The 26,447-nt window shown below is 36.4% G+C and overlaps 1 protein-coding gene across 1 annotated transcript in view; it reads left to right on the top strand.

Annotated features, from left to right (window-relative positions):
- Positions 1-26,447, top strand: part of COL19A1 (collagen type XIX alpha 1 chain) — a 173,201-nt gene that overhangs the window by 77,608 nt on the left and 69,146 nt on the right. The window contains exons 15-17 of the mRNA XM_053973303.1: positions 7,569-7,622; positions 14,790-14,843; positions 15,526-15,561. Of these exons, the coding sequence (XP_053829278.1) occupies positions 7,569-7,622; positions 14,790-14,843; positions 15,526-15,561 (144 nt within the window). The remainder of the gene's footprint in view (positions 1-7,568; positions 7,623-14,789; positions 14,844-15,525; positions 15,562-26,447) is intronic.

Here is a 26,447-nt window from a genome sequence, read left to right as displayed (position 1 = left end):
GGTGAGAGCAGGTTGAGGGAGTATTTGTGAAAATAGCCTGGATCAAAGTGGAAGCTGTGTAGAGGGATGAAAAACATTTTGCCTGTGGTCTGGATGTGGATTGTATCTGAGAGACTCACTTAAAGATAATTCCAGTTCTTGCTGACCAACAGAATCAGTGTTTTTTACAGTGACAAAAAGAGGAAGCTTCCTCAAGTAAAAAATGTTGAAAGAACTATTTAAAACAATTTAAACATAGATTAGATATGAGGTACTGGAAAGTTAAGACATGATCTTGGCGAGGAGTCAAGTCTGGATGTAACTGATGACTCACAGAAATGATTGTTGATTTTATATTTGCAGATGAGATTAGCCAGAGACACTGCAGAGGGAGAGGAAAACTGGACCATGAGTGTTCCCTTTATGGCCTCTGCATGGAAAGATGCATGTATGAGTTGTCTGACTGAATTCAGGAGTCTTTATAGTTTGGAAAGCCTTTTGCTTTTGGATTATGAGGAAAGGTGTAGCACAATAAATTATATGCAGTACACCAATTTTTAAATTGAAATGGTATTCTGTGTGTAGAATTTATTGTAGAACTCAGCCAGATGGAGTGAGTAAAGAACAGAATATCCATTAATATTCAGAATGAATTTTTTTTTTTTTTTTAGTTTTTTTTTTTTAGTTTTTAAAACATATTCAGGGTCTTTCTGGGGAGTTAGACTACTGTTTGTACCCACTAAAGTTTTTGCACTGAAGTACCAAGTAGGATTTGAAAATGGAGATCACCATGAAAAAGCTTTGTGACTCTTCCTTATAAATACATTTTCCTAGACTGATGATACTTTCTGAAGAACATATTAATATATTCAAGTGAATGTTAAGACTACATATTATCTAGCAGACTGAAAGTCTGCTTTCAGATAGCTCATGCTTTTAGGTTGTACTATTTTTCTTATTTCTATGAATAAAGCTTTAATATTGGGTTAAGAATTTTTCTATCAAGTTAGGTCTGGGAATAGATGATCAAATAATTACCATAAAGAATGGAGTTTTGATTGTTGATTTTGTTAGTATTTTTCTCCTTGACATTGAAAGGTTTAAAGAAAAAGAAAAAAGAAATTGAAATGGTCATGACAGTATGAGCCATGGCAGGATAGCATACGAAGCAAAGTTTGCAAAATACAGTCTAAATTTCATGTGGCAGAAAGAAAAGCAGTGTGAGCATCTTAAGCATGATTAGGACATTAATTATTTATGTTGGGACGTTTATTATTGAAAAACAAACTAAATGTGAGATTGTAATTAGATTTGCATATATTGTAGCAAGGAAGAATTAGCAAAAATTTCAGTATTTTTCTTCTTATGCTGGCTAATATCTAATACCCAGAAGGATGAATTTGTGTCTTTACGTTTCTTTTACGTTAACAAATCTCTTAGATGAAAAGGTGTTCTGTGTATCTCATCTTTTCTATTTATCACAGTACATCAGAATCCCTTTTAATATTCATTCATTAGTGATCTTTAATGGCTCTGGTCAGCATTAGGGAATGTTAGGCAATCTCTTAGATTTCCACAGGAAAGGGTTACACTGAAGATAATAACCAAGAAGAGATTCAGTAAGGAACACATTAAGAGATCACAGGAATCTTCACCTGTGTTTTCAATAAGGCATCACTGGCAGCCTTGCTGTAGCATTTTCTATATGTGAAATAATAGAATTGGGCATTATTTAAGGCGTGGTTCTCAATCATAGCCTATATTATCATATGTATCATAGCCTATATTATATATGTAGCCTATATTATAAGAGTTTTTAATAAGACTGTGACTGAGGATACTTTATTGCCTGTCAGGGTGCCATGGAATTAATAGACAGTTTTAGAAATCAGTGTTTGTGGATGCTGCTATGGGAGAGTTGAACTTTCACAAAGAATGTATGAGAAAGAAATGTATGCCTAAGCTACTTGAATGAATATGGATACAGTCCTTCAATCCAAAGAGATTGCTAGCTCTTCAGAATATGTTTATCAGTATACTCCTGGTTTGCCTGTGTTATTTGGTTTCATTTTTATTTTGCTGTTCTGCATCTCTGAACTCATTCAATCGTTGTGCTTGGCAATAATGGCACATGGACAGAGCAAACATCTCAGTCATATTGCTATTCTGTATATTGTTGGCATTTGTATTAATGTTTCTCTGTCTTTCAACACCTGTAAAAGGATAAAAGGAGACGTTAAATGAGAGAGTTTTGACTCCTTAAGACAGGTATCTGCAAACACTGTAATCTTTACTCAGCAAGGACATAATCCTAAAAAAAGCTAAAACTATTTTGACATGTGACTTTGACACATATTTTAAGAGAGAGTGACCATAGCAGAACCCTGGAGCAGCGGGGAGGAGTGGGGAGGAAATGTTATCCTGAAATAGTGTTCAGGGTTATATCTGCCTCACCCACAGGAAGACACACATACAATGGAGTATCGTCAAGTCTGCTTAGAGCATTCTCAAGCAAAATCTACAGTTAAGGCAAATTCATTCTAATCTTAGATCATTACAGTACTTCTCTGCCTTTTTAACAAAAATTCTATGCCCCATTTGGCTACAAATGAAATCTGTTATTTGTATTATCAGTTTGGAAACCTTGATGTCCCACTTATACAATTTTTTCCCATATTTGAGATCCATCAGCATGTCCTATGTTAATTTTTTCCTCCTAACTATTTTTCACACTTTCTGTCATTCTAGTTTGAAGAAGAGCAGAAAAATATGATGCCCTGAACTAGCTGTTATTTTTCACTTTTCTCATCAGTGGCAAGTAATCCAGAATAGTTGGGTTTTTTTTCAGCTTGCATTTGACAAATGGAGAATGGAGTTTAGCCTTTTAAAAATGTCTTTATGTTACAGATTTCCATGTACTATGTGATCCACAACAATATCCAGATACTTTTCTGCAGCGGTGCTACAGGCTTTGTTGTTCATTGGCTATCTCCACTGGAGAGCACTACACTGAAACTTCTACTGGACTTGGGGTTTGAGTTGCAGTTTTTTGGGTTGGTTTTTTCTTTGGTTGCTGTTAGAATTGATCCAAATAATTTTGCATTTTAAGGTTTTTCTACAAAGAATAAAAATGGATGGCTATCTTATTCCTGCTGACAGAATGAGGCAGTTCATTGGTACAGCTTTGGAGCCTTGGGCTGGTCTGGATTCAGATTGTTCTGTGCCTAAGGTTTTGCCTTTAGTTGAGGTGGTAATTTGCCTTTATATGGCCTCTCTGGATAGAAATGTTTAGAGCTTACTTAGGAATGTGACGCATGACACCAAGCAGTAATTAGCCATTGTGAATATTTTCAGTATTGCTCAGTCTATGTAAAAAAAGCAGGATGGAAAGATCTTTCTCTTGACATGGTATCCAGTATGTTCAGGCAAAACACTTCTTACGACTCTTTCACAAGACAGCAAAGGCACAGTTTGGAATCAGCAGATTTTTGGTCATTGTTTCTTGATAAGTGTGTCTACTGAGCTGTGTGATCTCTATAAAGCTTTGGGATCACCTGATTTATTACTTTGTCTGATTATCCTAAATATATGGGCTTGGGAAGACACAGGCTTCAAGGTGAATCCTTCCTGATCATCTCTGTTGATTTTTGTTTTCTGTGATAGAAGTTTATTTCTGCAATGTATTATGCTGTCCCCTTCTGATCCTGCTTAGGAAATAATGCCATGTGCTACAGGGTTACAGCCTGTTTGGAAATGAGCTTCATCTTATATTAATCTTATATTTCCTTGCATAGTACCTCCCAGTCTGAACTGAGTCAAAATCATTAGTTTGCCTTGCTTTCCACTCCTTTTAAATGGTACAGTCTCTCAGCAGTCCTGAGGTGCTTTACCCTGTGTATTGCCACTTTCCTAAAGCATACTATCCCATATTCTGTGGAAGATTTATCCCATATTCTGTGGAAGGTCAGACAGTAAGATTATTTGGGTGTAGCTCTTCATAAACCCATCTCTTCAGACATCTGTCAGAAAAACAGAAAGAAACAAAGGTTGGGTTTTTATAACTGAAGATGTAGGGTTTTTTTCATTCATAACTTACTCAAGAAAAATCAACAAGCATTATTATGAGCTGAGATCACTTTAAAAGAAGCTATGGAGAAGTGGTCACAAGAAAATAAAATTAATGTAGAACATTCTGCTGAGCCAGAGCTGTAACATAACAGGAAAAAAAGGTATTAAAAATGACAAGTCATAACTGTCTTAAAGATATGTAGGTAAAATCATGGAGTTTCACAGGCTTAAAACTATAAGTGTCCACACTGACTTAGTGATACTATATAGCTTGTGTACTTTGGAGAGTAATTCAGCAAGTGTTAATTAACAATGGCTCTTTAAAATTCTTCCAAAAACTGATACTAGGAATTCCTTACTTGTATTATTAACAGGGCAATGTTGCAGAAAAATCTTTATCTTTTTAGTTCAATTTTCAGGTCTTGATGTATTATATTTCAAAATATATTACTTTGCCATTCTAACATGGGGGAAATAGTGTGCAAGGTAAATGAGGCAATCTGAAAGTGGACAAGTGAGCTGGAGGCTTGTACCCTTATTCTGCAGAGGCTGTGGATGTGCCCCTGTTCCTAAATAAAGAATGCTATCACTGAATTCAGTGCATCCACTATTACACACAGCAGACTGAACCCCTCCCAGCAGTTGTTCTGGAGCAATCCCATCAGCTTGTTCCATCAGGGTAATGGAATGCAGAATTCACCCGAAGAAATACAAATAATTCAGTGTTACATCGGGTTAGTTTTAGCTAACTAATAAAAAAGGCTTGATGCTTTCAGAGTTCTGTCATCCTGTTTTTGCAATAAATAGTCTTTAATTGTCTCATCTGAATGTAGTATAAGCAGGCAGGAGCACTTCTTATTAAGTGACATTAATGCATTTTTCTCTCTTTTCATTAATCTATACGGTGTATTGCCACAAAGCCACAATGTTGGCTTTAACATTAACAGCCTCCTCTACACTGCAGAGTAGCTTCAGCGACTCTGCAAATTGGCTAGACTTGAAGCTGTTAATTATGCAGTATAGTGCTTCATAAAGACAGAAATTAATATGACTTGGCTCAGTTCTTGTGAGAATAAATTGTAAAAATTGGACCCCTGTTTGGTTTGAATTCTGGCTTCACAGAGAACATCGTATGGACATTCCATACGATAGGCTTGGCAAGTACAAATTGTGTACTCCATTAAAAAATTGGTATGTTCATGTAAAGTTGCATACCTGGCAGAAAACCAGGGGCTCTGCAGAGGTCCAAGGCTCATTAACAGGGGGTGTTTTTTATAATTTTGTCAAAGAAACTGAGAAACATCTTAAATCCAAATATTGTGTAAATCATAAGGAATGGGGGGTTTCTTTCTTCCCTGCACTCACCAGCCACACTTGTATGTGTCTAGAAAATGCCTGGTGGCATTTTGAAGTTATCGTCTGCCTGCTGGAGAGGAAAAGGCACATTCACCAACATGTACTGCTCATCTCACAGCCAGGCAAATGATAAGTGAGGCTGAAGGGACAGGCATCTTTTAGAGTTAGGCTCTCTGTTTAGCTTTTTATGGCAATGTAGATGTTGCATAAAAAATTATGACAAGATACTTTTACCTTAGGTCTCCACCTATACATCAAGACATTTACAGGATACTACTACTTCTGAAGCAAATCTGTACATATTTGCATCATTTTTCTTGAAGTGTGAAATCAGATACACAAGCCATAGGAAAAAAAGAAAACCTGCTCCATAAATTGGAATGATTTGTAAATCTTCTAGAAATATATTCAGATAAGGAAATATTATGTCAAATATATGAATGTACCTTTATAACTGTTGCAAGATTGCAGCAGTGTAACTGATTCTAGTTGAAGTATCCTGAAAGCAGTATTAAATGTTCAGTATGTCACAGTGATGAAAAGGAAAATGTCATTTTTGCAGTTCTAAAAGTTTAAGTGAGCTATTTAAAAAGAACAGTACGCCTGGGATTTCAACTGGGTTATTTTTTTAAACTGACAGTGAAAGAAAATTACTTTCTCAACCAGTGTCTTAATCCATAGAACAAAGAGGACTCTATAGCTTAAACATACTAACATAATAAGTGTTAAATTCCTATAACTGTTTGGTGTCATTTGAACTTTGCAGTAAATCTCCACCAGATTTACCTGGTGGAGTTTTTTTTTTTGACCAGTAAGAAAGGGAATACTTGAGGGAAAACCTTAACTGTATGATTCAAGCTAACATGTAGCATTAAGTTTCTTATCAACAAGATGTATTAAAATGGAAAAAGTGAAGCAGCAAAGCCATCTTGGGAGTGGGATTATTAAATTCACAGTTTGCTGCTGCTAATTTGTTAGTAGGCTTCAGTTGTTCAAAAAGATCATACACTCATTTTGCAAAACTGATTATTAGATGAAATGCCCTCTGTCATTGCCACGGGAGAAATAGCTCTGAATCAGGACTGTGTCACAAATGCAGTTAGCTGAATGATCTCAGCTCAATGCCATTTACCTAACAGAATTATGAAGATGATGCTGATATAATGAATAGGCTCTGCTCAAACAAATGTATGTTCCCCTGGCGATAATGGAAATTCGGTGAAGAGTTCTTTGTTTTCTTTGGTTTATATGAAGAGCTTAGACTCTAATTAAGTCAGTCCTTGCACTTCTATCAGAATTATGTTACTTTATGGTTACTTTTTTTGATCTGACAAACTTCATTTGAGGACAGAGATTCAATTACAGAGCTCTTCAAGCTTGTTGCTTCTGGAAGGTATTTTCTCTTAAATTATGCTTCTTTTGCAGGTGTATTTTATTCGCTTTGATAAAATATGTCTTAACTAGAATAGCATGGTTGTTAGAGTTAATATGGAGCTGAATTCTTTCATGTATTCTACAAAGGTTATTGTGTTTTGTAGTCAGTGTTTCATGAGCAAACTCAGGAACCAGCTACAGTCAATCCTGAAGGAAACTTCCCACCATTTTTTTTTCTTTTGATTAATAATGTTGTTCATATTCATACTTGTAAGAAAATTTTCAGAACAAAAGTTTTTTCCATTTTTCAAATGCAAATAGTGAACCATATACTAGTATGGGTCAAAGACAAATGATAATACCGAGGACTTTGTAAATAAACACTTACTTTAAGCATCTGATAACAAAACCGAATCTCAGAATGAAAAAAAAAAGCAATATTAAGATTATGATTTTCAAAAACTAAACTGTTCCCTGGTGAAAATTTCTGTTTCACCACCATAATCTTGAAGCACAGCAAGAAACAAGAATGTTCTTCTGTGGTGAGTCTTTATGAATGTTCAATGACACTGTGAAGTACAGAGAACTGTACCTATCAGAGTGCTAGATATTTTTCAGGGACATTTATTTGGAAACAATTTGTATTGGAATGTAAGAAATAGTTTAGCTTGTGCATTTAGAAATGTACATGTAGAACAGACCAGAATGATAAAATATTTTTGCTGTTAAAAGCATTGTGGGTTAGTATTTGCCATGAGTATATATAATAAAATAAATATTATTTTTTTCAGGGTGAAAAAGGAGATAAAGGAGAACCAGGACCAGAAGGCCTTCCTGGAACAGAGGTAAATGGAACAATAATGAAACAGTCGAGTTACAAACTTCTGGATGGGTGGTTAAGAAATGCAATTCAGACTTTATGTAAGCAGAGTGATGCATGTAGAAATTGGGTATGCCTGGAGATAAAGTTTGCTTTATACCCTCTTCCTGTCCTTCTCACTCTTGACCTTGATGGGGGTTACCCTGACTTTAGGTTTTAATGCTGGATACTCTTGGCTCTCCAATTGCAAAACATTGCTGTTGAAGGCAGAGACCATCTCCCAGATGGGGAATGACTAACATTAGGACTAGAATCCAGATACAGGACTTGGAAAAAACATTCAGTAATACTTTTTTATGCATCTTTTCTGAAAGAATAAAAGGGTCAGCATTTAACACAAATATGCATTTAACACACACTTAACACAAATGTTATGGCAATCTAGCTGGGGCTACTGAAAATGCAGTAACACAGGCTACAAAATTATGACACTTTTTACATCACCTGGCTTTCTATGCACACTGTAACCATAAAAATATTTTTCCTGTTTTATGTAATTATAATTTAACGCTGTAAATCAGGCTATTTTTAAGTAATAGTGGATGTCCTTCATGTGAGTACATGCACTATGTACTAAGCTGAAACTACATTTAGGTATTTGTAGAGGTATTCTCTTGTAGCCTGTCTGTCTGTAAAGGTGAACCGTATGAACTCTCATACATATATGCTGACAGCATGGAAAAAGCACATCTGTGTTTCTTTCCATAGCTCTGGTGACATTTCTGTGTTGGTCTTACATGATCTTCTTTACTACATGAGATCTTGTTCCATCAACCTTTTAGGAAGAGTAAGGTATACCAAGTATCTGATTAACTCTAGGACATACTTAACATAGTGGCACTATGAAAGTGAAAAATACTGAACATTTATCTTTTTAAACATTTACTGAACTGTTGCAATGTGTCAGTAAATGGTAGGTTATTATTGTTATGGGAACTGTCATTAAAACATTAAAACTGAAGTAAAACTGCATATGGCAGTATAACATTGAATTGTTGGAAATCACACACAATTTCTTTTTGCAACACTTAGATAAAATGCTTTGAACTCAGTTATCACTTTGTATGGAGATATCAGTCCTTAAATTTACAGGACTGTGTATCATTGACTCTTAGTTTCTATCAGTGTCTCTCTAACTTGCTCTGCAAGCAGAAATGTAACATCTGATATTTCTGCAATAATCAAGTTAATCTATTTACATTGGTGTAATCTGCACTGCTGTATAAAAACAGCCTGAAAACACTTAAAGCTGGTGGCTTTGCCTTCTGGCAGGTGTTGTCTCTGCCTGGGGGAGTGAGGGTTTCCATTCTTACAAGAACTTGAAGATGATGACTGAACATTTTTTCTTGAACAAATGGTAGAAACATATTTGAATGTATTTTAATCAAAATCAGAAAAGCAGGTGTCACAGAAAACTTTTGCTTGCTGTTGCTAACTTGTGTTTTCTTAGCTGTATAGAAAGCTCTTGCTAGAAAGAAGTAGCATGACAGAGGGGAAGCCAGACCTGGTTTGTAGACTAGGCTGTAGTGATGATATACCTAGAAAGTTTTCATTTCCTCTTCTCTCACTCATGCTAACTGGCTCAGTTAATCTCATTGGGAACCAGGTTTCGAGGCGGGAACTGTGAATATGTCTAAATGTTTCGCACATCTCCCAGTTTATCTCTCCAGTAATCTGAGCCAAGTTCTACAATGCCGTGTCCCAGCCTGGGACATTATTCAAAATCCATCTGACAACATGAATATTTGCTATAAATACTACTACTGTGGTTGCCATTGTTTTTAGTTTCCTAAGGAGTAGTTATAAATAACTTAATATATTACTAATATAGTCCTCCTGTAGTACATGCCCATGTCTCTAAGCTTGGTATTTGCTTTTATAGGTTGAACAGTCAGTTTGCTTGAATAGTATCTCTCTCATCCCTTGAGACTCTTTTAGCCACTTGACATTAAACTCAAGTGCCATATTGCTGTGACTAAAATCCTGTGGTTTTTTTAAGATGTTGTTTCCCTTCACCATTCTTTTGGATGTTTTGTTTTAGAGTTGGCTGTGAGACCTGTCTGCTTTTGTAACTGAGGAGTTATGAGTTGTCTGGTCTAGTTGACAAGGTGGTTATCAGTGAAAGGTTGGACTCAATGATTTTGGAAGTCTTTTCCAACCTTAATGATTCTGTGATTCTGTAATAATGCTGTCATTTGTATCACTGTAACAAATGGAGCTTCATAGACACACTATCTGAAAAAAAAAATAATAAATACACTCATAGCCTGTGTGGAATAAGGACAAATTTGCAATATATATATATATCCATGAAACTATCTGTGGAATATGTTCTCTGTTATATCCATATGTCTGCCTGTTGATCTGAAGTGAAAAGAAGATCTTTATCACTGAAACTTTTAGACTTTTTTTGAGTCATGTTGTTTTCTTGATCACTGGTGCAGGTAGGAATGAATGCCATGGGATACTGCCAATTACTATTTTCTGATATAAATTAAATCCTTTTGCAAAAGTAAGTCAAAACAGCAAGTTTTATCATATCTGTCAGCATGTGTCATGCATAGCTGGTGGAGGAATAGTGTCTTTCTTGTAAGTGGGAAAAAAAGTAAAACAAATCTGAAATTAAAATCTAGTATGTATATTAAACCCAGTGTTTAACTGGTTATTTTTATTTCTCTTACTGGGGGAGGTAATACCATAAGTGACTTTTCTAAAACTTTCCTAAGTAAAATTTTATTCTTTACACACCTGGTGTCAAAGGATGAACCTCTTAAGTTCAGTAAGCAATAAAAGAATCCCAGGTTTCCAATAGAAAGATGGAAAACATAATAGACCTTTTTATTTTGATCCTTGTGGGAAAAGGTAATCAGAAGTATGACCATTTTTAAAAGGATCCTGCATCTTGTTATAATAGCAATAGTTGTTTACCTTCACACCCTCAGGGCCTGTCTGTCTAATCTTGAACTCTCTTAGTATTAGCATTGCAAGGAAATACCTGAATAGGAAGGGAATAATCCTATTGCTTGAAAAAATGATATTGGTGATGATTTTTGTTTATATCTAGAGTCTGAGAATTTTGTTAGGAACAAAAGTATATAGTAGATTTAATTTAGGGTCCAGTTAATTCTAGTAATATACCAGTTGGAAGTTTTGGAATTCTATTAATGAGAAAAGAGCAGTGTCAACATTTAAAAGTACCTGAGACATAAACTGAGAAAAAATATAATGTTTGGAGCTATGAAAACACTTTGCTAAATTAGAAAAGTTATCCCAGCATATCCAGGTTGGCATTGTACAGCTGACTTTGAAGCTGTTGTTGACTTAGATTTTAAGGTTGCTCTGTGAAGGAAATGTGGTTCTGCTCTTAGTGGTTAGAGTATTCCCAAGCTCTGTTATTCAGTAGAGATAATTGATCTGATCTGTAATAATGGGGTTGCACACTGTTGGTTAGAGTGTTGGGTTGTGTACTGTATTTCCAGTATATTAGATAATATGTATTGTTTTAGGAGATTTCTGCTTGATGTGACATTGAACCAGCTTACTCTAATGAAGGCCACGGGATTGCAAATAACAAATTATGTTTTTCCCAAAAGGTATCTTTTAGAGTTGAAAACCTGTTCTCCTGAATATATGATTGCAGTCTGACTGCATTTTCCATTGCCACACGTGTGCAGCACAGTTTATGCTGTGCAAATAGATGCAATTCCTGTAGGCAACATTTGGCTCCTGCAAGGAGCTGCTGGAGTCTTCTGGTTTGGGTCCAGCTGATCTTTGCAATTTTTCATTGAGTAGAGTACCTGGTGTCAGCTGGTGGTACATTTTACCTGTTTTATCTGTTTTTCATTCATTCTGCCAGAAGTACCATTGTCATCCCCTCCAAACAAAAACACTACCTCTAATTTAATCTTCCCCTCATTGACCCCAATTCACACCCTTACTGATATTTGTGATATACTTGTTCCAGTAATTTCTCTGTTGGTTGGAAATTGCATTAAAGTTATCAGTCTTATTTTATGTATGTATATAGGACATTTCTCATTTTTGCTATTTCCAGTATTGTTATCTTGTTACCTTGGAATTGGTCTTGTATATACATATTCTAATGCTTACTTTACATATTGGTTTCCATAGAGGAGCCATAATGTAAATTTATCATGACCTATAAAAAGACCAAGCTGTAGTCCTTTTAGAGGAGAAAATGCTTCAGCTGAAGACTGTTCATAAACACATAAATTTATATTATTATATTGGTCCCAAAAAGCTAGAATTAGATGGGGAGAGAATTCAATACCCAATTAATTTACTCTCTGTTATAAGAGCTGCTGAAATTTCTAATCTGTTCCTGAATTTCTGGCAAATCTGGTAACAGACTCCTTAGATCAATAGAAATTTGTTTGTTTTCAGAGCTGACCTTGTTCTCCTAAAATATTGCAGAAAATGAGTTTTTCTAACTTAAGGCTTGGTCTAACATCATCCAAATTGTATCTATTTAGATAACCACATTCATTTTACTGAAGCATCCTGTTCTGGTCTCTGCCAGAGACAGGATACCCTACTGTACTGTGCTAAAAGGGGCTGCAGATTTGACTTGGCACAGGAATTCTTTCTTACGGCATTTCAGAGACAGTGAGCCAGCAGCTAAACCTCTCAACAGCTTCACAAAGGTCACTGCAGGGAAGGATAGGCATGGTGCATTCCCAGATGTGTTTTTTGCAAGCATTCACTATGTCTAGAATTTACTAAGTTTATAATATTTTAAAATGTATATATAACATGCAGGCAAAACAGAAATACTTATAATGGGTCTATAACATTGGGTCCTTTAAAATCCTCCTTCAAACACTATAAGGTTTCCTGCAAAACATGTAGTTTCCCCTTGTCCTTTTATGTGAGGTCAATTGCTATGGTCATCATCTCTGCAGTAGCTGTCAGACTGCACACCTCACTGAGGTGCTCTTGCAGAAACACTACTAAAAGCTTTAAGCACAGCAATTAGAAAAAAATAAGCTTCATAGTTTGAAAGTGCGTGGCTCAGGCTCAGCATCTTTCATCTGCAGTGGCATTTTACATTCAGTAGAGACACACAAATATATGTCACCATCTGTGAGTTGCACATTTTTTTTAGCCTTATCTTTTATCTTCTGTAAACATACAGCCTAAGAGCTAATTCCTAAGCTCATAACTATTGTTCCACGGCTGATTTGCTAGTATTGATTTTGAACCAAATCCATACAGTTTGCATACCTGAAAAATCCCTAAAATGGCTTTAAGAATATGGATTGGTTGTGTTTTATGCAGTCTTTCAAAAGGAGGCTCAAAGTAAAATATAACAAATGGAGACAATATTAAAGCTATGTCATAAATATGCAGATTGTAAAAAGAAAGCAATTTTTGGCTTGGTTTTTGAATCCATCTGCCTATTACATTTTTTAAGTTCAAACAGCAAAACTACTTCTGATTTAACTATTACATATTTGGCAAGCTTAATAAAGAACAAATCAAAGCTAAATCAGGGGTATTTACAACAACCACAAATTTAATCCAAAGTGGGTACTTAAATGCTCATATAGTCCTAAATGATGTTCCTTCCAGATGGTGAATTAATGTAATTTTAGCAGGAAGTGAAGTTGCACAAATACGCAGTATTTAGAACACTCATTGATTTCATGTTTCTGTACCCACCAAGGCACAGATGTTAGTTACCATTTTCGTGCCAGTTGTCTCTATCTTCCTAATAATTGCAAACTGAGGAAAAGAGTTTGCAAGGACAAAAGGGGAGTTGGGAAGAACTTTAGTTTGTAAACCCTAATTCAGATGTAAATTAATTTTTTCTACCCTTAACCTATTTAACCTCCAGAATAATAAAGATGGTGGTCTGCTTGTGGAGCAACTTATTATGATCGGGTCTTGCATTGCCTCCATTGTTGCCATTTCATTTTTAAGTAAAATCTTTGAATTTGTAGAGGTGTCTCTGACTTTCAATATACGCAGTCTCTCTTGTCTCTAAAGCAGTAGTCAGAGGGAAGGCACAAGACAAATCTCTTGACTTAAATAAAAATGAATTCCTGGTAGGCTGGTCCAGCATGATACTTAAGTTCCTTCATTGCTGTAGAATGGCTTGAATTTGCTGGGCGTATTTTGAATCCACTCATTTTTCCATTTGTTTTGCAGCAAGGAGAAGACAACAAAGATTGTGTGCTCGGTACTAAAGATATTGTATGGGGATTTTTTGGGTGCTTCTGGTGAGAACTTCTTAGTGGAAGAGTTGTATAAGAAATACTGTAGAGGGTAGATTCAGATTAGGTGTAAGTAGGAAACACTTCACAATGAAAATAGTGAGCACTGGAACAGGTTTCTCAGAGAGGTTGTAGATATCCCATCCCTGGAAACATTAATGAATGGGTTGGATAGGGCTCTGAGCAACCTGATCCAATTGGCAATGTCCCTGTTTGCTGCAGGGGAGGTTGAACCAGGTGATCTTGAGAGGTCCCTTCCAACCCAAAAACTACTCTGATCCTGTGAGTGTGAAATGGCTGTGTATGCAAAGTGTAAGGCTAGGCAGCACTAATTGCTTGTCCTGTTGAAGGCAGAGCTAAAGAAGGAGGTATGAAGGAAATAGATTATTTCTCTAATTGCCTTTGTGAATACTGGTGAAAATGAGAGTGTTGGAAGGTGAGCAGCAACTCTCAGCTGTACCTTCCTGGAGCTCATCAGTTCAGCACTGCTACTTGAAACATAAAATCTGCAGTTCTCTGACCACCTCTGCCTCTTTCCCAATTTTAGCAGAGTTCAAGTGAATGTACTAGCACTCTCTCTAACATTCTATTTTATCTTTTTTGGCCATGCAAGACTCCAAAAGAACTTTGCATTTCTACTCACTACTTACCATAATGGGGCACAATAAAGTAGATTGGCTTCATATGTTTAATTATGTGTTAAAGACACATGTGGTCTTTGATAGATATGTGTCTGTTCACAAAATAATGAAAAAAAAGAATTTCAAGATAGCACTAATAACGTGATAGAATTTTAAGGCCTATTTGTTGAGTGTATACTACTTCACAGTACTACAGGATTTTGTCCCAGAATTTTTCACAGATGACAACAAATATGCATTTCTCTTTTTGCCCAGGGACTAAAAGGTGACCCTGGTAGTCCTGGTGTGGATGGTCCAAAAGGAGAAAAGGTACCTTTTGAAATCTATTAAGTTGTATGTATATGTGATTGTGCATGATATTCTTTTGAACACGTTGCAATAACTGTGTGTGGCAAACACTCACTGCTGCCATTTGTGCAACTTAAGGGTTAAAGTTACAGGTTAAAGTACAGGCTAACTGTAATGCAAAGACAAGTACCCTTTATCACAACAAATTTTAAAAGGAGTTCTGAGGAGGAGCCTAAATTTGGTGTTCTGAATTGCTCTCTGGGTGCACTAATTTGCTCCCATGAACTAAAACCTGAAGGTCTCAGATGTGATTTGTACCTCAGTGACCTAATTCTGTGAATATTCACACAGTCAGATTTCTTTACATATGTGAACTGTCACACTGGCTTCAGCAGCCACCTTGTGCATGTAAGCTGCAGCTTGTAACTTGTCATGTGGAAAAGTGTTTTGAAGGATTGCTTTTTTTAAGCTGTGATTCATTTATGCAGAGGCCTGGTGCTTTCTTTTCTCTTTCACCTGTAGTGAACTGTGTATATCTCTGCCATTACTGGAGAGAATATCACTTTACTCGCAGGTTTTCATAATCAACATGTTTGATGATTGTACTGAAATCACTTTTGCAGTGCTGCTTTAAAAAGGTCTAGAGGTTAAATATTTATAACTAAAGAGATTGTTGATTTACTTCCTCTCCTGTTTTAACTAGGGAGATGCAGGACCTCCAGGACCAGCCACCTTGAGTGTGAGTACATGTAAAGAAAAACAGCCAAAAGAAAATCCCTAAGAAATGCTATGTTTTTTCACTAATTTGCAATGTGAATAATCCCACTAATAAATCTAAAAGTCAAGTCCCTTTCTTCATAGTGCCTCTGCATTTTCTATATGACTTGTGAAGGGAATTCTATAAAAATAAAAAAATAAGCAGGTTTGAAAAATCTTGTTTCCTCCCAAATGCTAACAAGGATATTATCTTGTTTATTACATGTATAAATAGTACAAACTTGTTCAAGTGAAAGAATTCCCTTGTTATTTTAGGGAAAAGCATTTTTCAGTAAAAGCTTGCAAAAATGGTCAATGATTTTAGGGTATTGTATTCTGGCTAGATACTACTGTATGAATGGTGGAAAATGTTCCTAATTTCCTTGCAATCCAGGCCCCAAACATGTACAAAGCCTGAAGAAAACTCTCTAGGGCATGCCTTGTTTACTTCATAAAAGTATTAAATCCTGTCTGAAGTCTATGAATTCTAGTGGTTTTGCTCATGAGCTGAGATGAAAAGCCCTTCCATTCAAAAACAATTCAGAATGGTGCAAAAGAGTGTGGCAAAAATTAAAAATTAAAAAAATGAGAGAGAAAATCTTCCAAATTCCAGGCTGTACTTTCACAACATCAATAGCTCTTCTCCCAGACTCAGTGTTGTGAACCACATCTATACTATTCATATTATCCATGTAATCCTAAATAAACTTCAAAACAACTGTCATTCATAGTGTAAATGATTATACATTGTGTTTTCCCTCCCTTAATTTCCAACACTGTAGCAGCAGGATCTCCATTAGAGCTTGCAAATATTGAAGGATATAACAAAGACCCATAAGATAAAGATGAATTCTACTCTTAAGGTGTCAAAATTAAGTTGCCATGTTTTAGACTAGTTGTTTTTTGAATTATGAATTATAATATCCTGTATCTCTATTTCCTGGGAAGTAGTTAGTGTTTTGTCCCAAGATCAATGACTCTTTGCTACAGTTAATATCCTTCTGGAGGTAAACAGGTCCATTTATATCCTTTAGTTCTTGAATATACAAACTGTGTGTTGGAAGAGTTAATATTTTGTTAAAATACTATTAGTAACCTGCAATTTTTATGTAGTAGATGCATTGGAGTATGTCTTGCTTTAGACAGATTCTTACAGGCCTTGAAGGGATCATAGGAATAGGAATCAGACACATCTGAAGATAAGACAGGAAAAAAACCTGAGGATATCTATTTTATGTGTGCTCTAAGACCATAGAACAGTCTTTTTGAGAAATTTTTATGTAAATGATTGAAAAATTAGTACATCTGTTCTGATAGAAGTACCTGGATATGTTAAGTTTCCTTTTTTTTAATGTGTTCCTTGTCTTAAGTTGCAGCTGTGGACACTTAGCTTTCCTAAGAATCATACTCAGAGGTCAGTAGCATGATATCAAGAATCAGAGAGTATGCTGAGCTGGAAGGGACCCACAAGCTGGAAGGGATTGTCAAGTCCAACTCCCTGCCCTGCACAGGACCATGCCCAAGAGTCACAGCACACGCCTGAGAGCATTGTCCAAATGCTTCTCGAACTATATCAGACTGGTGCTGTCACCACTTCCCTGTGGAGCCTGTTCTAGTGCTCAACCACCCTCTGGGTGAAGAATCTTTTCCTGATATCCACCCTAAACCTCCCTCGAAACAGCTTCAGGCCATTCCCTTGGGTCCTGTCACTTATCACCAGAAAGAGGAGATCAGTGCCAGCCCCTCCTCTTCCCCTCATTAGGAAGTTGTAACTGCAATGAGGGTTCTCCTCAGTTTCCTCCAGGCTCAACAGACCAAGTGACCTCAGCTGCTCTTCCCTGCAAGGCCCTTCTTTCTCCTTGTGGCCCTCATTTGGACACTCTCTAAAAACTTCATATCTTTCTTATATTGTGGTGCCCAAAACTGCACAAAATATTCAAGGTGCAGAGCCGAGCAGGACGATCCCCTCCCTTGCCCAGCCAGTGATGCTGTGCCTGATGCTCCCCAGGACAGTTTTGTCCCTCCTGGCTGCCAGGGCACACTGCTTTCAGATTGACTGAACTTACTCCTTCTGTACCTGAATTGATCCAATTTCATAAAATGGATGTCAAAGAATTGCATTCCTTTGATTACAGAATGCTTTGCTAATGTTTCAGTTCATTGATTCCAGCACAACAAGGTGTCTGTCTGTGTTGGTACATTTGCTGATGGTCGCCTTTTAAAAGAAAAGATTTAAATTTTAGGAAAGCAGACGCAGTCTTCAGAGGGATGTTACTAACTGATTTAGACAAGAGTGAGTGTGAATGGGTTTAGCAGTTTGAAGACAGATTACAGCAGAGTGGGAATACATGGCTCAGCAGGAAAGCTTTCTCTCTTGGCCACTGTAAATCGTTGTGTGTTTCTCTTGGCAAGAGCTAAAAGAAGATTAATTGCATGAGTGATGGTGGCTAAGGGAAAATTCTGTTTTCAGAGTGGTTTTATTTGTGTGACTTCTGTGTGGCTGTGATTCTTACGATATATAATCATGAAAGGAAGATGTCATATCTTTCTGTGAATAAATAGTAGGTCAGATAATATCACAGTTCATATGTCACTTAATGAGAACTTACTATGTCAGAACCATTCATGCTGTTTTAGCCAAAATATGATGTAAGTGTTTCAGTTATGAGTACTGTTAAAGTTTTAAAATGTTCCATTCATTTGGGACGAAGGCATAATGTCATAAATTTATCCTCTGCTTCTAGTAATTGTTATTTTTTCCTAATGTGAAAATTATTTATTTTTATCTAAAAGATAAATGAATTATGCTGGGGGGCAGGGAGAGAAGAGAAGTGAAAATGATGACACACTGTTAGAACTAAGTCCTAAGTATGACTTTTGGGCAGGAAGGAAGGGAATATTAAAAGAGACCAGGTCTAGCTCAAACTAGACAACTGGGCCTGGGTCATTGACCTTCTGCCCCAGTGCAATTGCACACAGAGACAGGTGGTAAATGATGTATGATGATGCATCATCATACAGAGCTCTACTGCCCTGTGCAGCTTTTCCATTCCTGTGTGTTTCCATAGAACTCATACATCAGTGGAGTAAGCTGAATGAGGTCTATCATATATTCTTATTTCTGTATAAACTAGACCATCAGTAGTGTAGTTCAGGGTCAGAATGTTCTCCCCATACACAGATCTGTACCATGCTTCTATCCTTAGCACAGGGAGTGTGAAGGTAGCAAAAAACTGGGATTGCTTCACTGCAGCAGCTGGTTGGTCCAGGGAGAGTTGCCTGTAGGTAATCTATACAAGTATGTAACAGCATGCAGTAGAAGTTCTTGGGGGTTTTGTTTTTGTTTTTTGTCTGTGCTACTGGCACCTGCAAAAATCTAAAATATGTCAGTGACTCTGTGTCTAAAAGTGTTTGTGCAACCCTTATGAGTAGGAAATCCCACACAGCTCAGAAGTATGAGCAACGTGGGAATATGAGAAAATACAGAAGAGAATGAAGGGATTGGTATTTGGAGGGAAAAATATATATATTAAGTTTTCAACTGACAGATATAGCCATTATACAAGGCAGTATGTATGGCAGAATTCATAAATACCCAACAGCTGTAGCAACCTATTAGGTAGATGAGCATATGCTAAACTGCAAAACAGGCAAAACAATAGCACTACTTTTTAAGATGCAAAAATTATTTTATGAGTTTGAAATTGAAATTTCATAGCTCAGAAAGTGCATCTGAAAAACAAAGTAGAGCTCTGGATCTTCCTGTTTGATGTGAGTTAACAGAAAATTTCACACTGTAATCCTAACAATATTAGCATTTAACAAAACTTCTCATTTGTAGCAATAGCAGAGAATTCAGAATTATTATAGAATTATAGTATCTCATGTGTTTCTGTGCATTTATTTAAGGTACATACATAAGTCTTGTTAATACAATTTCATCAATCATGCATGAAGAATTAGAGAAAAGAAACAGCATTGTAATGCAAAAATATGCTAATCTGTAAGAAGAAATATATGATAAATTTTATAGGATTTACACAGAACCCTACTGAAATTAGCAATTTCAATAGTTCTAAGTATATTTGTTTGACTTGGGCATTATTCATGCAAATACATTTTACTGTAGATTTGACATATATATGTGTATATTTGAGTCCTTTTATTAAGGATGTAAAGTTTTCCTGTGTTTCTATGAGTCAGTTAACACTCCCCAAGTCCAGATATATGTATGTATTTTTCTTCTCATTTATGGTGGTAGTTTTATGGGAGTAGTCCAAAATCCTGATTGATTCTCAGCCTTTTTTTATGCTGTCTTTAATTTCTCTGCTATGTTCTGAATTGCTCTGTAAGTAGTAGATGTCTCTTTTCTTTAGTACTTTTCAAGTGTCTTATGAATAAATGCTGTGATTATATTTTGAACTTTTCTCCTTTATTATATGCACTTTATGAAGCAATATGGGAGATGTTTAAGGCTTAAGTTCCCTGATAAATTGTACTGCAGCTGATGAACCTTCAGAGAGTAAAAAGGAGGGATTGTACTGCTCAGTAGTGTGGTTTTGTCGAGATGTGGGCTTTAGAGGCAGAAGCTGGGGACTGTGTTCTGCAGGGTCACAGCTGGCTCCGCAGCTTGCCCGATCTGGTATCCCCAGCTTAAGCCTGTGCGTGCCGTGTCAGAAGAGTGACAGGTGAGGGAAGGTAGCACAGCCATCTCTTGTAAAATATACGATAACTATTCCTCTCGACACTCGATACGCTGCTTTTAGTTCCTGGGGAAAATGAGCGTCCGTCCGTACGTTCCTGCGAACCTATCCCTTTCAGGAGTTATAAAATAGTCATCCAGATGGCACCAAGTGTTTACTCAGAAGCCAAGACTTAAGTCAGTCACAGACAGAAGTCCCCAGGACTTGCTTACTAAACAGATATTTGGAATGTTGGCTCCTAGGTCTGGTTAAACCGATCCGAAGGAAGCTGGTGCACAAGTGCCGTGTGGAGGCGGCTGTGGGAGGAAGTTGCAAATTCAGGTCTGGGCAAGCTCCACTGTAACTTTTGGCTCTCCCCTTTCTAAACAAACATCAGCTACAGATTGCACAGCGTTCTCTTCAGTTATTCATGTGAAGCTAAAGAAATGGACACACATTCTCCAGTAGTAAGCAACTCAAATATTACCTTCTCTTTCTTTCCACATAATGACATGAAGGAAAGTAATCCTATTTAACTAAAGAAAGTATAGAATGCAAATTGCATTTTCATTCTAAATCTCATCTTTTCATACATATACTTTAAGGAAAATCTGAATTTTATCTATCTGAGCTTTTTTAATGGAGGTGTATTAATTTCCTGAAAATACTAAACTGTTCAGTTGTTTTTCATTAAATATAATGATTGCTTAACTTCCACAATATAACTTACAAATATACTCTTCTTCAAAAAGCACTTTTTAGTTATGGGAGTGAGTTCTATTAAGATTATTCCTTTGTTGAAATAGAAGATGATTTAGCAGTTACAGTGCAGTTTTTATCTTCTTTATGCAGTAATACTGATAGTGAAGGCACAGGTGAAGATTGAAGTCTTAACGTTACAGTAAAGTTGGGTTTTTTTAAGTTTGTTTTTTACCCTGATAAATTGGCATGAATGTGATTTCTATGTCCTTCATTAGAAAAATGATTTGAAAATTGTCCCATATGCAGTAGACATCAATGTAATTAATAAAATTGATTTACTCCTCAGGATTTTGATTATATTTTTTTTGCTTAGCAAATAAACTTATGTTTATTAAAAGTATTAGGTTCATGAATGTAAACTTCTGTGAAATTATCCTTCCAATTTCCCTTTCAAATTATTGTCTCTGAAGGAAAGTACATTTCAAGGTTAGTCAACAGAGAGAGCTAAAGAAATGGCCAAACCCAAAGAATAATTACATCAGTGAGGAATATATTTTCTGTTTGCTCCAGTAATAAATGATCAAGAAAATGTAGCTTATCATGTTTTCTGGCAGACTAAAATACTTCTGCTAAATGCTGTCTCCTTTTCTCTAGAAGAAAATGGATTGAAAGCAGTTTAGAAAGAAAAGTGGTGTAACAGCAGAACAGTATGGTCACTGCAGTAACTTTAAGGGCCCGAGCAGGTGTACAAATCTTTTCACTTGCTGTCTCAAGGTAATTCAGTAAGGATGTCACTGAGATCAGGTCATGTTTGGAAATGCTTAAGCTAGAGGTAGCCTAATTTCCCTCATAAATGGTAATACAACAGGAAATTAGTCATCCTTCCGTGATTTTCCTGTGCTGTTTTTCCCATTGTAACATATTGGTAACAGTGAGGCGTGTCTGCAAGCTCTGCAGGCTTCCGTGTGGGTGGTGATGGACAATCTTTTGGACAAGAAGAGGAAACTGTGGTAATTGTATTTTAAGGTCTCCCCCTTCCTCATCCTCCTGTTTGGGGTTCTAGGTTAGGCCAGCATCACAGTTGCAGCAAGTAAACTGCCTTGAAGATACCTGAGAAACCAACACTTTGACCATCTTGACTGGAGGGAAGCTATTAATATTTCAGTTCCTTTGCTTGCTGAGTGTGATAGTCTGTTTTTACCTGAGAGGAAGTCGTTCATTTACACTCAATATGTAAAGGCCAAAGAGGAAAATATTCTCAAAACAGGGTAGAAGGATCACAGTGACCTGCACAGTAGAACTTATTCTCTACAAACACCTTCAGATTAAGTGGATACCTTTAAGACCTCTTGAACTGCACCTCATTGCATCCTGTCTGGGATGCTGTGCCACTCTTAGATCAGTGCAGCCACAGCAGTACCATCCATCCCACAAGCAGTATTTGTGTGGCTGGAGAGTGCTCTTCAAGTCAGTCATGCTGCAGTTATTCACTGTGACCACCCATTGTACTATGTCAGGAATTTGGAAATCTGTGGTCACTTTCTACCTGACTCCTGATTACCGTGATTCCGTGCTGCTCCACTTGTGGAGTTTACAGAGGGATCATTGAAAATGTAGTTCAACAATGTGATAGCTTTCCTTTATCCTGGACAAGGACTGTGTTTTAAAAAACTACATCAATCGCATGCAATAGGAACTGCCTGCCAGTTTGCTTTTTAAAATGTTTATGTTTCAGCAGTGATGTTGTATCATTGGAATTATACCCTTCTGTTTATCAACATAATGTTTTGAAATTGCTTGGCAAAATCATATATGTTATAGCTGGGTCTTTTTGAAGTAGCAAGTTTTATCATTATAAAGGCTTCCATATTAAAATGATTAAAAAAATACCTATTTTTACATTATCACAAGACATTTCTGCATACCTAATTTAGACTTTCTCTCTGTCTTTGTTTAACTCATCTTACTAAATTACATACATTTTCTCCCTGTCTAATAGCATTTATTCTGTAAAAGTTGAGGTCATGTGTTTGCTGGAATTCATAGTGAGGAAAACGTGGTTGAAAGTAGTTTGTGTATAGAGCAGACAAACCGGTCTATAAATGAAATAAATTTTGTGCCTTAATTAGACCTCCATTATTATTGCTAACATTTGTATTATATTTAATTTGTATTGAGAAGGAAACGTATTCCAGCTCAGAATGTATTCCAGCAACACTACCTACAAGTACATAAGGCAGCTGTCTACCCTTCTGCTTCAAAAACTATCAGCTATGTTTTGAAGCAACTTTCAGAAACCCAAAAATATACGTACTCGTCTAATATTTTGCTCTCTTGGCATCAACCATAATCTTCTGTGAGAAGTAACATGAACAACAGCTTTAAGTAACCTCACTATTCCACTTCAGCTGGGTTTTTTCCTTTTTTTTAACATTATTTTTTTCACCATGGGGTCATGATAAAAACTTCTTTTTTTTTTTTTGAGAGTATGTTCTTAGGCACTTTCTCTGAGTTATTACATTTATGAACAATGCCTCCACCATGTCTCTGCAGATGCTTGTTGTGATGTATCAGGTATTTAAAAATGCTTTTTTACCTGCAGAGTTACATGACATCCCTTCTACAGTAAGTGGCTTCTGATAGCTCCACACTCATATACTTCAAATTAACAGCTTCTGAAACTTAAAACAGCTTAACTGGCAGAACTGTTCACTGATTTTTCTGTAACTTCCTAACATATTTTTCTTCCACTGTCTCAAGTTAAATAATTTTATTTGTTTTTATCTCCTGATACTTTCAAAAAATACTGGCTGTTAAAGTACTAAAATGTTATATCCTACAGATATTTTCAATACAAATTCTTTTAAAAACTCACTTCTTCTATTGCAGCATTTTTTAAAGCTGTTGTTTTTTCCTAGTTTCTATCAACTTAGACTAAGTTTTGATGATATTTCATTTAAATATTTGTCTGCATGCTTTTCCCAGTGTGGTTGCTTTTTCTATTCTATGTTCTAACCAGCATATTTTCCCTTGTCAACCCTTCCCTTTATGGTTTACCTCTTATAAAGGGATTCAAAAGTTTCTACTCTTCATTTACAAGATTTTGTACAACCCTCTTGTGCCTACCAGTGCATCATGTACCATCTCTCTTCATAGCCACCCTCACTCATTGTGGTAGATTTTCTAAGTTTCAGTTGCACTTAAGTACATCTCCATTTTACTGACTTTTATTTTCTCCAAGCTACATGGTAATGTTTGAGACATTTCCACTTCATGTTCCTTAAGCTCCTTCAGGTACATTACTCCAAGGGGCTTGCTTGGTCCATGACAGGAACAGGCTTTATAGACAGTATGTGTTATTTTAATTCACTGTTCCAAGAAGTAGGAAAACCCCATGAGTGTTAGGTCTCCTCGGAGGATGCATCATATTTTCCTGCCAGCCTGATGTCACACAAATAGGCTGGTTTTGTACCTCACAATGCCTTGTGCTGTTCCTAGACATTGTTCTGCTCATCACCATAGCCATACTTTTGCCAGGTCAAAAGTATCAGAGTGATAGTGACACATAGTGAATTATTTCAATTGCCTTGCATTACTTGAAGGGCACCCATAAGAAAGGTGAGGACAGATTTTAGCTAAGCCTGTTGAGATAGGACAAGGGATAAAACTGAAGGAGGTATTAAACTGAAGGAGGGTCAATTTAGATTAGATATAAGAATTAGGGTTTTTTACAATGAGGGTGATGAAACACTGGAACAGATTGCCCATAGAATTGGTGATGCTCCATCCCTGAAAACATTCAAGTCCAGGTTGGCTGGGACTCTGAGAAATGTGGTCTGAGAAACCATTATGGGGTTCAATGATCTTAATTGCTTGGGCTGTTGTTTACCTGGGAGTTTGTACTTGTAGAATAGATTGCCTTCTGCCATAAATGTTTTGAACACAATTCACAGCATATCCCATATACCATAGATAGGTAGAGAGATGGATGGATGGATGGATGGATGGATGGATGGATGGATGGATGGATGGATGGATGGATGATAAATAGATAGATAGATAGATAGATAGATAGATAGACAGATAGATAGATATAGGTATGTATATCCAGTCTATATTCCATCCCTTCATCTGTAGTGGTGGGCTCCTCTAACCAACTGTGCTATCCATGGCTGGGGGGAGTCAAGTCTGATCTTTGATCTCCAAAGGAAGATCTCCAGAAATTAAATAGGAATGTGACCTAAGTAGATACTTTAGTCTGCCTTCCTACAAACATGTATTTCTATCCATTGCCAAGTTCTATAGGAGTTCAATGGTAGACGTTTTATTCATCTGTTTAGACAGAATTCACTGTAGAAGGTTTGTTTTTTTTTTTTTTCATTTCTCCTGCAGGTTTCTTCTGCAGTTATTTTTCCATGATCTCTTTCAGTGAATGTTGAGCAGACATAGCATTGCTAAGTCATTACTTTGGCCAAGTTACTACAGTTTTAGAGCAGTGTTAGTTAACATGGCCCATGTTGTCCTATCAATTTTTAAACGGAAGATCCCACTGAGGTTGGTGTGAACTTTTACCTCAGTTTCAATATCAGGATGTGGCTCCTTGTACAGAGGAGTCCTCCCTGCCTATTTCCCAATTGTACACAGCTCTCCTCCCTTTCCTTGAAGATAAATCTCCTTATCTGGTTCCTTTTTCTTGACAATAATATTGTAAAGAGAAGAAAAATAATAAAAGTACTCCTTGGATAAAAATGTTGGCTATTAATTATCACTATTGTGCAGTTACATTCTTGTGTAATTCTTGTCCCCTTGGAGCCTTATTGTACAGATATGTGAGGCTAAGTATTTCCTCCCCATAAAACGGACATTACAGGTTTTCATCTCATTCCCCTGCATAAAGTTGTCACTAAAATTAACAAAACAAAATTCCATCTCTTCCTGAATTCTCAGAATTTCTTCACAGAATTAGAATCTTGCGAACAATTAGATAGAACACAACAAGTTCCACACCACCTAGATGAGAAAGTAAAGAAGCTTTACAGAGATCACATTGATGTGCTGCTTTATGGGTTTGTGTATGTATGAGCTACATACCTTGCACTGTAATTAACTTACCATGATATTATTTGTTGGACACAACATTCTCATGCTTATTTTAGTTCCATAAACTTTTGGTGAAATATGGAAATGTTGTGCATCAGCTTTGTAAAAGATCCTACACCTTATCCTCTTTACATTATAAACTCAAATGATAGGAGAAATATCCTATAATGAAATACTGTCTGAGATATATTTTTAGCTTCAGTGTTTGAAAGTGGAGAAATGGTAGAAATGGCAAAGGTCTTCAAGTGACTTCTTTTTAAAATTGAAGTCAGACTGCATTCTAATCAACTTAAGACTTTACTTGAAGATGTATGAGCTAGTAGCTTTGGAATGCCTACTTACTTTCTCAAGTTTATATTGGGAATTAGAGATCATAAACGAACTT

The sequence above is a fragment of the Vidua macroura genome, chromosome 3 (assembly GCF_024509145.1).
Source record: "Vidua macroura isolate BioBank_ID:100142 chromosome 3, ASM2450914v1, whole genome shotgun sequence".
Taxonomy (NCBI): domain Eukaryota; kingdom Metazoa; phylum Chordata; class Aves; order Passeriformes; family Viduidae; genus Vidua; species Vidua macroura.
This window is presented reverse-complemented; position numbering and strand designations above follow the sequence as displayed.